The 14,247-nt window shown below is 47.0% G+C and overlaps 2 protein-coding genes across 2 annotated transcripts; one reads left to right on the forward strand and one right to left on the reverse strand.

Annotated features, from left to right (window-relative positions):
* On the forward strand, positions 1–10,290 carry DIABLO (diablo IAP-binding mitochondrial protein). The gene is made up of 6 exons (XM_033098477.1): positions 1–238; positions 1,077–1,203; positions 4,140–4,271; positions 5,015–5,125; positions 5,476–5,572; positions 9,542–10,290. Exons 1-6 carry the CDS (start codon positions 99–101, stop codon positions 9,736–9,738), a joined length of 804 nt encoding a protein of 267 aa, XP_032954368.1. The 5' UTR covers positions 1–98; the 3' UTR covers positions 9,739–10,290.
* A 158-nt stretch (positions 10,291–10,448) lies between these two features.
* B3GNT4 (UDP-GlcNAc:betaGal beta-1,3-N-acetylglucosaminyltransferase 4) lies at positions 10,449–14,181 on the reverse strand. Its single transcript, XM_033098178.1, has 2 exons — positions 14,066–14,181; positions 10,449–11,672 (listed from the first exon to the last, which is right to left on the reverse strand). Exon 2 carries the CDS (start codon positions 11,663–11,665, stop codon positions 10,592–10,594), a length of 1,074 nt encoding a protein of 357 aa, XP_032954069.1. The 5' UTR covers positions 11,666–11,672; positions 14,066–14,181; the 3' UTR covers positions 10,449–10,591.
* Between the last annotated feature and the right edge of the window lie 66 nt (positions 14,182–14,247).

Here is a 14,247-nt window from a genome sequence, read left to right on the forward strand (position 1 = left end):
CGGCGCGACCGTTACAGGCGTTACCCTAAGCCCCGCCCCTCAATCCCCGCCCGTCCAATCCGGGCTGCTCCCTCGGGCAGGGGCGTGGCCATGGGGCCATGCCCACTCAAATTGAGGCCGCGCCCCGCCCTCCGCTCACGAAGCGACGTCACTTCCGGCGTGTACGTCTGGCGTCTGCCCGCCGCGGGATGGCGGCTCTGAGGAGTTGGCTGTCGCGGGGCGTAACCTCGTTCTTCAGGTATCGCTGCTGTCCTGTAGGAGGGCCGGACGGGAGCCAGGGAGGCGACGCAGATAATTCGGTAGCTGGGACTGCAGGGTCGGCCTTGTTGGCACGCGCTTCTCTTGGTCTTGCGGGCCGCAGCGTCCCTCCTCTCAGAGGGCTGAGGACGTCACTTGTCTGCCCGGAGGGGAGGTCTCCGCCCCCTCCGCCAGGCCCGGGGTTCAGTCCTCATTGACGGCTTTTCCGTTATTCCACCTGTTGGAAGCGAGTCCCCCCAACCTGCAGCAGTCTTCTTAGGGCGGATCGGCCTGCCCACGAGCTCCCGTTGGCCCATCGAAGTCCTGGGGTAGAGAGAATGGGAGGAGAGGCCCCAGCTGGTGGCGGGTTATTAGAGGAAGTTTTCCCTGAGGGCAGAAGGGGCCCCGGGAACTTGTCATTCCTCTCGCGGCACCTGCGGCTTCCACGTGTTGCCTGGCGGGGAGTATCTGAGACACCTTGCCAGAGTCGAGAGCTAAATCCTGCCTGCAGAAGCGTTCATTTTGGCATGAGGTTTTTAAATAGCTTTGAGACCACCTTTTAAACGTCCACACTTGGTACCTGTCAAACTTCAAAACTTTTCGGCCCACATTCCCGCACGGCAGTGGTTCGCGGGAGCTAAGTAGTGGTTGCCTCTTTAGCGAGACCAGGGCTTTTCCAGCCCACCACGCTCCCCACTGAGCCCTGTCTGGAAGGCCAACCCTACACCTTCATTTAGGTTCCTCTGTGGCCCCGTTTGAGTTTCCAACCCCCGCAAATAAGTTGAAGAGGCTTTCACAGATTGGTGGTTGTGCCTTATTAAATTTGACTTCATTTCTAGGTACAGACAGTGTGTTCCTCTCGTGGCTAACTTTAAGAAGCGCTGTTTCTCAGAACTGATAAGACCATGGCACAAAACTGTGGCATTTGGATTTGGAGTAACCCTGTGTGCAGTTCCTATTGCACAGGTAAAGTACTGTCGTGTCACTCAGTGTTTCCTGTCTTAGTGGACTGTGTCCTCTTTGACTTTCAGTTGGAGAAGAAGCATCAGACAAGCTCTCATAGTTTTACCCAGTCCTTCCACTCCCTCCCACACGATGGTATACCTTCTACTAGCATCTTTCTACTAGCGTCTCCTTTCCAGAGCTGAACAAATATATTAATGTTCCCATTTTGATTGCCTCTTTGGTAGGAACAGTATGTCATGTTGGTCAAATTGTGTAAAGAGGGAGGAGAGAAGAAGAGTGTTATCAACAAAATAGTCTTTCATTCAGCAAAAATTTATTGAGCGTTTTTTGTGTGCCATACACTGAGAATGTAAGAGCAAAACAAAGTTTCTGCTCTAGTTAAGCTTACATTCTGGAGAGAGGAAAGGGGAGAAAATCAACAAATATAAAATGCCAGGCGATGACAAGTGCTAAGCAGAAAACAAATAGGGGAAGGGAATAGAAAGTGCTGGGAGGGCACTGTTTTGGATTAGACAGGGTGGTCTGGGAGGGCTACTGAAAAAGTGGTATTTAAGGAGAGAGCAGAATGATCTGAGAGAGTGAGCCATAGTCATATTCTGGGGAAGAGCTTGCCAGGCAGAAGGAACTCTTGAGTGCAAAGGTCTAGACATAGTAGTGTGGGTGATGTGTGTGATGAATCGAAAGGAGGTAAGTGTTGCCGGAGCGGAATGAGGAAGAGAAAGTAAGAGATGAGGCCAGAGGGTTAGCTGACGATCAAATTGTGTGTTTTGTACTTTGTGGGCCATTGTAAAGCTTTGGAATTTATTCTGAAAAACCACAAAGGATTTTAACACAAGATTATTATGATCTGACATAACTTTTTATTTTTTTCATTCAAAAAATAGAAATTTTCAAAGAACAGCAATCTATATTCATTGCATGTATCTGAGACAATTGTGTTGTGTCAGACTTGAAGAAGTACATTCATTCTAGAGAGTTTTTTAGCAGCTTACTTGAAAACTGCCATCTAGATATTTCTTCAGTTAATGAAAAGAAGTGTAAATGTTTAATTGACTGGATTGTATTCCTGAAGATTTAAAAATATAAAATAGAAACATTTTAAAGAAATCAAAAAGATTCATTGAATGAAAAAAATTTTTCTATCCTGGTTCTCTCAAATATGGTAAAATAATATTTTAAGCCTTATCAAATAATAATTTGTGGATTCTGCATAAGCAGTATCAATTTCAGTAATAGAAGTAATTTTGTTAAACTCATGTTTTAGAAAATAGAAGCATCTCACTGGCTCTGTGCCCCTCAGCAGTTAGTGGTTTTTTAGTCCCATCCCTCCCCATTCACCCTCAATTGGCCTGTTCTCCGTATCTGTGGGTCTGTTTCTGTTTTGTTTATTCTTCTCCCATTCAGTAGGCTGTCTTTTCATTTTGTTGTTTTCCTTTGCTGTGCAAAAACTTTTTAGTTTGATGTAATCCCATTTGTTTATTTTTTTCTTTTGTTTCCCTTGCTCAAGGAGATATATCCAAAATGATATTGCTAATACCAGTGTCAGAGTTTACTGCCTATGTTTTCTTCTAGGAGTTTTATGGTTTCAGATCTAACATTTAAGTCTTTAATCCATTTTGAGTTTATTTCTGTAATGGTGTAAGTTTCTTTTTTTTTTTTTTTTTTTTTTTTTTGCATGTGTCTGCCAGTTTTGCCAACATCACTTACTGAAGAGACTGTCTTTATCCCTACCTCCTTTGTCATAGATTAGTTGACCATATAAGCGAGGATTTATTTCTGGGCTCTGTGTTCTATTCTACAGATGTACTTCTGTTTTTATGCCAGTACTGTACTCTTTTAATGATTGTAGCTTTAGAGTATAGTTTGATATCAGGGAGTGTGATATCTCCCACTTTGCTCTTTCTTAAGATTTCTTCAGGCTATTCAGGGTCTTTTGTGGTTCCCTATAATTTTAGGATTAGCTTTTCTAATTCCAAAAATGCCATTGTTACTTTAATAAGGATTACATTGAATCTGTATATTACTTTAGGTAGTAAGGACATTTTAACAATGTTAATCCTACCAATCCATGAGCAGGGTATGTCCTTTCATTTATTTGTATCTTGTTCATTTTCTTTTTTCAGTGTCTGATTTATTAAAGTTTTCAGAATACAGGTCTTTCACTTCTTTGGTTAAGGTATTTCCAAAGTATCTCATACTTTTTGATGCAATTGTAAATGGGATTGTTTTCTTAATTTCTTCTTGTGATCATTCATTTTTGATGTATACAAACGCAACAGATTACTTTATATTGATTCTGTATCTTGCAACTGTACTGACGTCATTTATTAGTTCTATTAGTTTTTTTGGTGGCATCTTTAGGGTAATATCGTGTCATCTGTTGACATAACTTTTTAAAGGTTGCTGTGTGGAACTAGACTCAGCATAATCCTCAGCTCTGTGACGCCTTTTCTAAGCTGTTCTCATTCAACACAGAAGTAACGGCTCCCTGTGTGGGCCCCACTGTAGCCCATACAGACTGCTGCCACAGCTCCCATGATGCTTGATTGCGTTCATTTTTCAAGTGCTCTCCCCTCCCCATCTAGAATCTTTGAGGGCAGAGAATATATCTTATCTTTATATTCCAAGCATCTAGCACTGTGGTAATGAATGAATCATAACTTCATTAAATTGGTTATAATTACTTGTCTTTTATATAAAGAAATACTTTACTTTTTGGAGCAGAGACTAAAGAATAAAAGTAGGTAAAAAGCATACTCTGGAATTATTTCCATTTATTGTCTTAAACAGCCAAAGTAAAGCTTAGAAAGAAACAGCTGGCCCCAAAACTTCATGCATTTGTAGCACGAGGGTCACATTTCCACTTGGCTGTCTGTGAGGACGTTCTCAGCCCAGGCTTCACTTCAGACATAGAGTGAAAATGTTTTGTCTTTCAGAAATCGGAGCCTCATTCTCTTAGCAACGATGCACTAATGAGGAGGGCTGTGTCTCTGGTAACAGACAGCACCTCCACCTTCCTCTCTCAGACCACATACGCACTGATTGAAGCAATCACTGAATACACTAAGGTAAGCATTCTCCTGTGAAGTCTTGATCATCTAGACCAGTGACAGGCCAACTACGGCCCACAGACCAAGTCCAGGCTTTACCGGAACCTCGCCAGGCTCACTTATTTATGTATCACCTGGGACTGCTTTCGGGAGCTGAAAAATTGGAGCAAAGACTACAGGGCCCCACAAAACCAAAAATATTTACTCTCTGGCCCTTTACCAAAAATAGTTGGCTGAGCCCTGATCTAAATCACTGGTTTTTAGACTTTTTCCAGGAACCCTTTTTAAAAGAAAAATCTTGAATATAGCAGCCCAGTTTATAAGACAGGGGAACCAGCTGACCTGGTTCAGTTTGGGGCAGAAGGTCCAGAGTACCTCCGGCAGCACCAGCGGTTCTCTGCGAGGACAGTTTGAAAAACCACTGATCTGAGCTAATAGAGTAGATGGAGAATCAAAACCATTTAAAAGTCTCGTTTATATGTTTATTTTACCTTTATTTTCCAGCAGTTTTTTTCTCAGCCTTTGAATCCCCCTTTGGCATTGTATTCTCTGTCTGAATTGCTAATGAGCTTTGAACACCACAGAAGTTGATAAGTGGAGATACTGTCCTGGCGTAATGCCCATACAATAGTGCATTGTCAGGCAGAAGGACTGAAGCTTCTGCTGTGATGGGACCTCGGCTCCTTGGGGTGTAAGTCTCACTATTCCTACATAATAAGCCTCGCTTATTTTACTCAGACTTGTTTATTCTATATTTGTAGGCTGTTTATACCTTAATTTCTCTGTACCGACAATATACAAGTTTACTTGGGAAAATGAATTCACAGGAGGAAGATGAAGTGTGGCAGGTGATCATAGGAGCCAGAGTTGAGGTAAGCAAAGGTTACTAGGCATTTCTTCCTTTTTTTTATTTTTATTGGGGAATATTAGGGAACAGTGTGTTTTTCCAGGACCCATTAGCTCCAAGTCAAGTCATTTTCAATCTAGTTGTGGAAGGCGCAGCTCACTGGCCCATGTGGGAATCTAGCCCTTGACCTGGGTGTTATGAGCACTGCACCCCCTAGGCATTTCTGTATTAGTGCTCCTACCTCACTGTGGTTTCTAAAGTATTGAATTAAGGTGTCTACCCAGTAACTGTTCTCTAAATCTCCCATTTTGAATCAGTCCATTTAAATGTGCTTAACCCCTTCAAGTTGTCTGAAGCATTTTCTTTCATTTACAGATGACTTCGAAACAACAAGAGTACTTGAAGTTGGAAACCACGTGGATGACTGCAGTTGGTCTTTCAGAGATGGCAGCGGAAGCTGCGTACCACACTGGTAGGTTCAAGTTTTCACTGTGGAGGTGCAGCTTGACTTTTGACCTGGCTGTCAAAGGAGGGATTCATGGTCTAAAGCCCAGTGTGGCTCTAACTTGGTGAGAATAGGTCCCCTTTGGCAATATATTAACCAGCATTTTACTTGCACAATAGGAAAAATTAAAGCCCCTGTAGGCCAGATCACTAGAAGCCAGGTTGTCAATATCTACAAAATTAAAAATAATAGAACTGCAGCCATTTGGAAAATTTGATTGCCTCCAAATAGTTTTTAAGCGTTTTTTTTTGTTTGTTTTGTTTTGTTTTTTAAATAACCCAGATAGTTTTTGAATAACTAGTATTTGTCTATTTCAGGCTTTGTGGTAAGCATTTTATAGGCACTTTTAATCCCCCCCCCAGCTCCCTTAAAGTAGGACCTATTATTATTCTCACTTTACAGGTGAAGAAACTGGGGGACAAAAGGGCTAAGTAATTCACCCAGGATGCTGTGGTACAAGAAGTAAACAGGCAAACTGGAATTTAGCCAGGTAGAAAAATTCTAACACCTTTGCTCCTGGTAGACCCGCTGCAGCCTATGTGCCTGGGTGCTCCAGCACAGCAAATAGTTTATTCATGCACCAGGGTGATTTTTGAACATCACTATCCAGCCAGTGGGCTTGAGTGAAATGGTTTCTTAATTAGGTGTAGTTTGAGGGAAACCCTAGTTTAACATCTTACCTGATTGGTCCCAAACAAGGTAGCTCAGAAATTATAGCCATCTCTACTAAGAAACTGGTCTGTTAAAATACTTTTGTTTTTTTGATTTCATCATATCAGACTTGGGACTCTAGCCCCAAATCTTAACAAGGCTACAAAAGATACTTTTTTTTTTTTTTAGTAAAAACACAAAAATTCTTAGTTAACTAAAACCTAAGGAATCAGAGGATCTGAAAACAGGACTGGAATGAAGAGTGAAACAATAGAAGTGTGAAAATAGCATTAGGGGCATGGCACAGCTGAGCTGGGAGCAGAGTTCCAGGCGCAGTGAAGGGGAGATGGCTAAGCTACTGCGGGAGGAACGTCCCCAGGCAGCCTTCACACTCACCTAGGCAGGCTTAGCTCTAGAGCAGGTGCAGGCATTATCTGCAAAAATAGACATTTCCCAGAACTGATTGAAAGGGCTCACGAAGGTTCTGAACAAGATTAAAAAAGAAAAAAAAAATCACATGGCAAAAAAGACTCAGAGTGTAAAATATACACAGAAAAATCTGAAAAACTGTAAGCAAAGATATACCTACAGAGGAAGTATAATCAGATGTTAATCTTATTGGCAAACCCAGGTACAAGGTGACAAATCTTAACCTAGAATTTTATGTCTAGTCAGACATCATTAAAGTGTGAGAATGAAGGATATTTTCAGACATATAATGACTCAAAGTTTACCAAACACATGCTTTCTAGAAAAACTACTCTGTGAAGAAAAATGAGAAGCAACTGAGGTACAAGAATAATGAACCAAATTAAGTAAAACTTGTGAGAAGTTTTTAGTGTTAAACAGATTTTTAAATAATGAAATCAGTTTGCGGAAGAAATGAAAGTACACCAAGCTTTTTTACCTTCTTTGGGAAGAGAGACATTGGTTTAACGTTAGACATTGTTAAACACTACAGAAAGAATGGGTGCGGGGGTGGGGAGAAAGGCAGGAAAGGTTTAAAAGAAATAAAGCAAATTAGAGGAATAGGTTCAAACGTCAGTAATCAGAATAAGAATAAATTTACTATTATTAAATGATACTTTTAGATTGTATTAAAATAATTCTAGCTAAAACTGTTTATAGAGGCAACCCTAAAACAAAATGGCATAGGCAGGTTGAAAATTATAAAAATCCAAACCATTGACAAGAAAGCTACCCCAAAAAGCTGGCCCAGCAATATCTGAATCAGAAAAAGGATTCAAGACAGAAAGCATTAAAGGGACAGAACAATTCATCAATAAGACATCAATCACAAAATGTGTACCTAGTAAGGCAAAAACTGACAAACTTTGACAAGAAGACCTTGAGCTTTATACACATCTCAAATACTCAGTGGTCAAGACCAAAAAAATTAGAGGTATAAAGGTTGGAACAATGATTTTTAAAAGCTTAACCAAGTAAATATACTGAATATAAAATTTTTCTCCCCCTCCAAAATATTCTTTTCAAACACAAATAGAACATGTACAAAAATTGATTTTGTGCCAGATGACAAAGACTCAGCAAATTCCTTCACACCCCTTCCCCACCAAAAATCAAAATGGAAATTTAAAAATATTTAGAACTATGATGACAAATGCAGTAGACAGTAGACCCAGGGAGTTGTAGACAAAATCCCTTTTAAAGAGAAGTGGACACTTTTAAAGGCATGTGTCATAAATACAAAGAAAAGCAGCTGTGAATGACGGTAATGTTCACTGTACCAAGAAGTACTAAAAATAAACAATCGTTTAACCCAGTAACTGAGAAAAAGAGCAAAATAAATCCAGACAGTGTAAAAAAAAAATAAAAGGTGTAAGAAGATTAAAAAGAAAGAGTCAAAAAGGCAAAATCTGGTTCCTTGAACAAATAAGATTTGGCACGTATGACTTTTTAGAGAGCAAAAGTAACATCTGAAGGGGCTACTATAAATAATGGTTTTTTTTACATTATGTGAGAATGTTACGATCTGTATGTAAATCCCAAATTGGTCCAAGAAGTAAAAAATCTAAACAAGACCAATAACCATAAAAGTTGAATTTGTCTTCAAAGATTTGTGCCCCAAAGTGGGCACTAAGCCCAGGCTGTTTTGTGGGCGAGTTTTATCATATATTCAAGAAACTCCTCTGTTACGGAAAGTGGACCATGACACACAAGGTGATGGCAAGCCTCCTATTATAATTGTATGAAGTCAGCATAGGCCGGATCTCAGACTGGACTAGGGCAGCACCAAAACAAAAAAAACCTGGAGTTCAGTATTTCTTATAATACAGATGTAAGTCAAATGTAGCCGTTGACCACCAAAATAGAATAATTCAACATTGGACAAATACTGTCAACATAATTGACTACTTGAGATTATCTATAGTAGATTAAAGGAGAAAAGCCACCTATGTAATCCTATCAGTATATGCCCCAAAAGCCTTTGGTAAAATGTAGTACCCATTTATGATTTAAATCTAAGTACAGCTATGAATAGAGAGGATTTTCTTAACATGATAAAGGTGAAGTACTCCTACTTCTTAGTGCAATATGAGAAGCATCTCTGTCAAGGTCAGAAATAAAGGATGGATGGGTGCCTGCTGTTCTCCATTACCTTTCAGCTTTGTACTGCAGGTTCTCATTGAGGCATAAGATAGAAAACCACCCAGTGTTCTACAGATGAATGGATAAATGTGCATATCTATATGATGAGATACACTAGCAGCAGGTAAAAGGAACGACAGAGCTCAAAAACATTTAAACAACAAAATTGCAAATATGTTCAATAAATACCTTTTGTGCTAATATGTAAATTTATAGTAAGTATTTTTCTAAGCATTCCATACGGTTACATTTTAAAAGATAAGAAAGATGCCTTTTAAACTTCCAACAGGGGTTATATTTGAAGATTGGTTAGGGTGAGGAAAGAAATCTTTTGGCAATTTTATTAGTGATCTCTTAATTTGTCAAAAAGAAGTGCATTGCTTGTATAGTTAAAAAATTCAATTCATAGAACATCTGTATTAAGGGCTGTATAGCTACAAAGATGGTGGGACTTGCACTTAATAATTGTCATAGCAGCTCACAGCTGGAGAAAAACGCTGGGATTTTGATGAGAGTAAAATGCAGACCTGAATGTGGAGGTAGAAGGGTCTCTGCGCTGCAGAGTGAAGGCCACCAGGGAGGGCAGGGAAAGTGGCTCCAAGAGGTGCTCAAGTGACACCCACGGAGCCCCCGGCTTTCCTCTTGTCCACTTGCATCTACCCTGTTTGCCTGCAGGAGCAGATCAGGCCTCCGTCACCGCCAGAAGCCACATCCAGCTGGTAAAATCGCAAGTGCAGGAGGTGCGTCAGCTTTGCCAGAAAGCAGAAGCCAAGTTGACAGAGGCACAGACGGCAGAGCTCCTTCAGAAAACGCAGGAGGACACGGACGAGAGGGCTGAGCCGGAGCAGGAGGCCTACCTGCGAGAAGACTGAGGGCCTGCGCCCCCGTGTCCGCCCACCAGCCAGGGTGGGCACAGCTTCCTCCGCAGGGAGAGGTGAAGGCCAAGAGGCCTTTGGGAGCTGGGTGCCTGGCCCTCCCCCGTGGTCCCTATCGTAGCGGACAGACCTGGTTCTTAGCCCGGACACCGCACCCGCCCTCCCACCCACAGCATCTCAGCAAGCTGGCCAGAGAGGGGCTCCTTTGGTGTCATGCCCACAAGTTCTGTAGCTGTTGAGCCTCACTCAGTCTCCGACCTTACCTTTTCAGATAGGATTTAGTGTTTGCTCCCTCCATAGGGATGTGAGTTTGGGGAGGGTGGGGAGCCTGTCCTGTTTGTAACATGTCCTTTTAAAGTGTTTCTGACACCTTCTGTGACCTGGCCCCACTGCCCAGGCCAAGGAGCCAACAACAGTCCGTTATTCTTAAGAGACTGAATGCAGAATGTTTACCTGGTACTGTCAACAGGACTTACTCCAACACACGCTCCTCGTGTCCTTCTGTCCTTCGAGTTTCTCTATTGTATCTGAAGGAGAATAATTTTTTTTTGCATTTAAAAAAGAAAATGTATGTATGTGCTTGTTTTCTGGGGCCCTATGCGGCCTCCCACCTTCACCCCCCAGACTGGCAGAGCCCTAAGGGGCTGTAGGAGTCCCACATGGAGTTCTGGCAGCTTTGCTTTGGCTCCCATTCAACAAGTTAGCCAGGTTTCAGTGTTTTTAATCAAAGTTAGAAAAGTTTGGGAGGGGGTTACAAAAACTAAGTCAGCGTTTCCTGGTGATCAGCGTGGGTCAAGTTTCAAGGTTCTCAATTTCTCTCACGATGGGAAAATCTACACTCAGTCCGCACTCAGCCCACTCCTCGGAGCTGGGCCATGGGGGCAGCCGCGCACTTGAGCCCCTCATCTGTCACCAGTGCCCACATGGTCCACATCTCCAGGGGGCTGAGGCGGTGCACCAGTAGGAGCCCTCTGTACAGGCAGGGGTCCAGGGGGTCCAGGGGCCGCCGTATTCCGAACGTCTTGAAGCCAGCATGGTGCATGGGGCTCACCCCCAGCTTCCTCAGGCACATACCCACAAACACGTCATCGATGGGGAAGAGTTCAGCCTCTTCCACGGCTGCCTGGAGGCGCTGCACGGTGGCCCTGGACATGACATACCCTCCACCCCCAGCGTAGGGCGGGTAGTGGCGAGCCCTGTACATGGAGGGTGGGATGAAGTATTTGACCTTGGTGTTCCTGTTAGGCAGAGCCTGGCGGATGACGTCTCCCACCAGGAGGTCCTTCGCTGGGTCCCAGCCCTCCAGGAACTCCAGCACGTTGGGGACGTGGACAAAGACATCGTCATCTCCCTTTAGCATGAAGTGGGCCTGGGGACAGGCAGCCGCCACCCAGCGCTGCAGGTGCAGCTCCTTGAGCGTCAGGTTGAAGAAGTCCTCAGCGAAGTCCCACTGGAGAATATCATCAAACTCCCGACTCTCATAGGCCAGCAGCTGGGCTGGGGGTGCAGGGCCTGCCACCCCTAGGAGGAACACCAGCTTCAGCTGCCGGCGCCTGGCCCAGTCCCCCTTCCGACCCCATGTGCTGCGGATGGCCGCGCGCCGCTCCACGTGGCCCGGCTGCGACTTGATGGCCAGGAGCAGAAAGATGTCCTTGGCACAGCCTGAAGGCTCCAGCAAGATGGAGAAGTTGCGGCAGTGGCGATAGGTCAAGAAGAGGCGGTGACGGCTAGGCAGGGACAGGGAGGCATTAGCCACCGTGTGGTTGGGTGGACACTGGCTGCGGCGGGGCCCTGGGGGAGCCCAGAAGGGCTGGCGCACCATGGCGCCCCCTGCCGGCTTGGCTTCCTTCTTCAGGAAGAGCAGGCAGCTGAGCAGCAGCACAGCGAGACTGTACAGGACCAGCCAGCCCAGCCTGCGGAACATGGTGGCCCTGCGAGGAAAGAGCCTGTGAGAGCGGGTGCGGCCCCGGCCCCGCCCGTGCCCCGCCTGCGCCTCCCTGGTCCCAAGAGCACGTTATCCCACAGGCCAGCAGCTAAGTTCCTCCTGGCCTTTGGGACGTCTTTTATTTATTCTTTTCAGTTTGTCCTCCAGCTCTTTCCAGAGTCCCTCTCCCAGAGGACAGACGAAGCACACCTGCTGTGCCAGCCCTCACCTTCTGCCGTCATCAGAGGGCTCTTGGGTCAACTTTCCCTTCAAAAGCACTTGCAGCCACTTTAAAACTGAGGCGCCCTGAGCGTTTTCAGCATTTCCCAGGAAACTCAAGTCCCTTATCTGCATCCATGAAAATGGCACAGAGCTAGTTTAGCTTCAGGTTAAATTCATTCTTAAGTACCTAACGTGATATTCAGGGCTCTAAAAAAAGAAGTCTGGAGTCTGGTCTGTGGGTGGCAGGCCCTGTATTGAGTGTCTCAAGTGATCACCCCAACAGCAGTAAATGGTGGCGGCCACCACAGAACACACCCTTCACATCAGCCTGGAAGTGGCCTGGGTTTCCTGGGGAGGCAAACCGCTTCAGGGAAAAACCACAGGCACAGAAAGAGCATGAAAGCAAGTAGGAAAGCTGGAGACTCGGACCAGAGATGGCTCCCCTGCGGCCACCCCTCTCCTGGCCCTACCGCTTTCAGAGTTCTAGTTTTCTAAGTCCCCCAGCAATCCAAACAAAGGTGGAGAAATGCTAATAGTGGAGTGGCCTGCCCAAGGTCAAGGGAAGCAAAGCCAGGCCTCCATCCCATAACCTTCACTTCTACCCCGTTCCTCATCCTGTTGTCCCTGCCGCCACCACCACAAACAACTCTTCTAGCTGCTAGGGATGTGAAGGCAGGCAAGACAGGCAGGTCAACAGCCCTCTCAAGAGCAGCGACGGACAAAAAAACCAGTATGAACTTCAGGTAGTGCTGAGAAGACAGGAAAGCAGTGATGGAACCCACTGATGAGAAGGTCCCGGTAGCCTCCGCCGTCTAGAAACCATCCTCCATGAAGGACATTTGAGCAAGAACTGAATGGAGTAAGGGACCAAATTACATGAAGATCTGGGGTGAGTGTGCCAGGCAGAGGGCATAGTTAAGGGCAGAGCTGATGGAGGGAAGGCGTGCAGTTCTCAGGGACAGCAGTGCTGTGTGGCTGGAAGGAAGGGGTGCGACAGAGTGAGGAGGCAGGCACGTAAGGGCCGCGGCGCGGGGCTGGGGGCAGGCTCGGCTGTTACTGCAGGTGCCCCGAGACCCACGGGAGGATTTAGCAGAGGTAGTGAAAGAACTTCCATTGTTTGGCTGCTGCTGGGAGGATCGTGGAAGAGCAGGAATGGAAACAGGAGACCAGCTGAAAACTGTTGTCAGGACCCAAGACGCAGCTGGGACTAGGGTGGTGGCCGTGGAGAGCTTAGGGCTGGCCGCGTTTCAGGTGTGGGAGATACGCGGGCTGAGGGTGAGGGGGCCCCGGGTGGGTGGTCGTGCCAGTCATGCGGAAGGCCGCAAAGCCAGCAGCGTGGTTTTGTCGTGTGCTGTTCCGCGGCCCGGGGTGGGAAGCGCGGGGGACCTGATCCCCCTGGGCCCAGCCCGCTCCCACTGCGCCCATACCCCGCGGCGGCCCTGCACGGCGCGAACCAACAGCCATTCCGCTCCGCAATGACTGGGGTGCCAGCCTTTGCTCTCCACCACACACCTGTGACTGGCATTTCAGTACCGGCTATCGTCTGCCTCCCTCCCACTGTGAGACGCCCCCCGCCCCGGCCGCCCCAAACCTGGTTTGTAAGCGGCACCGGCTTCAGCGAGTGCTCGACCCCTCCGAGTGGGCAGCTGAGTCCTAAGTGTCTGCAATTGTTTCTGGGGTAAAGGCTGCCTCGGGTCCTCACAGGGCTTAGTGACCCCGACATGCCACAATGACGGAAAGGGTCAAGGGCTGGTTCATTCTTTCCACTCGACAGTCTCTACAAGGCGGTTGTGGGGCCGCGGGGTCGCCAAGCACGGACCAGAAGCCCCGCGGTGCACAACCCTCCCGGGCGGGAGCACAGCGAACAGCGCCGCCCGTCGAGGCGTCCGGGGCAAGCGGCCCAGGCTGGCCCTTCCCCAACACCCGGCTGGGCCATTCTGGCCCCAGGGGGGCGAACCGAAGCCGAGCAGCAGCCAGAGGTCGCCTGGCCGCGCGGACCACTGGGGTGAAAGGCCGGCCGGCCGCCGGGCAGTGCGGCGACGGCCCCGCTGCGCCCAGACCCAACCCCTCCTCCGGCGGGAGCCCATGGGGTGCAGACACCGGCAGCCGCGGCGCCCCTCTAGGCACTGAGACACCCCCTCCCAGCAGCGAGGCACGACCCGCCCCTCGCGGACCCACCTGAGCCGTGTCGCGGGTCGGGCACAGGCGACGAGTTCAGGCGAGCAGCTCGCGCCGCGGACCGGAGCAGGACACCGAGCAGGACACCGAGCACCTGCCCCACGCACCTCGCTGGGCTCGGGCGGTGGGCGGGGCCCGGCCGCGACCCTCGAGCACTGGCCACGTCCACCCTCGGAGGCGGG

The sequence above is a fragment of the Rhinolophus ferrumequinum genome, chromosome 25 (assembly GCF_004115265.2).
Source record: "Rhinolophus ferrumequinum isolate MPI-CBG mRhiFer1 chromosome 25, mRhiFer1_v1.p, whole genome shotgun sequence".
In the NCBI taxonomy this organism is placed as follows: domain Eukaryota; kingdom Metazoa; phylum Chordata; class Mammalia; order Chiroptera; family Rhinolophidae; genus Rhinolophus; species Rhinolophus ferrumequinum.

Excerpts from the sequence above, each read along its gene's own strand:
- DIABLO (XM_033098477.1), top strand. The coding sequence starts at position 99 with ATGCCCACTCAAATTGAGGCCGCGCCCCGCCCTCCGCTCACGAAGCGA. Across the intron at positions 4,272-5,014 it reads CAATCACTGAATACACTAAG|GCTGTTTATACCTTAATTTC; the intron begins GTAAGCATTCTC and ends CTATATTTGTAG. Across the intron at positions 5,573-9,541 it reads GGAAGCTGCGTACCACACTG|GAGCAGATCAGGCCTCCGTC; the intron begins GTAGGTTCAAGT and ends GTTTGCCTGCAG.
- B3GNT4 (XM_033098178.1), bottom strand. The coding sequence starts at position 11,665 with ATGTTCCGCAGGCTGGGCTGGCTGGTCCTGTACAGTCTCGCTGTGCTG.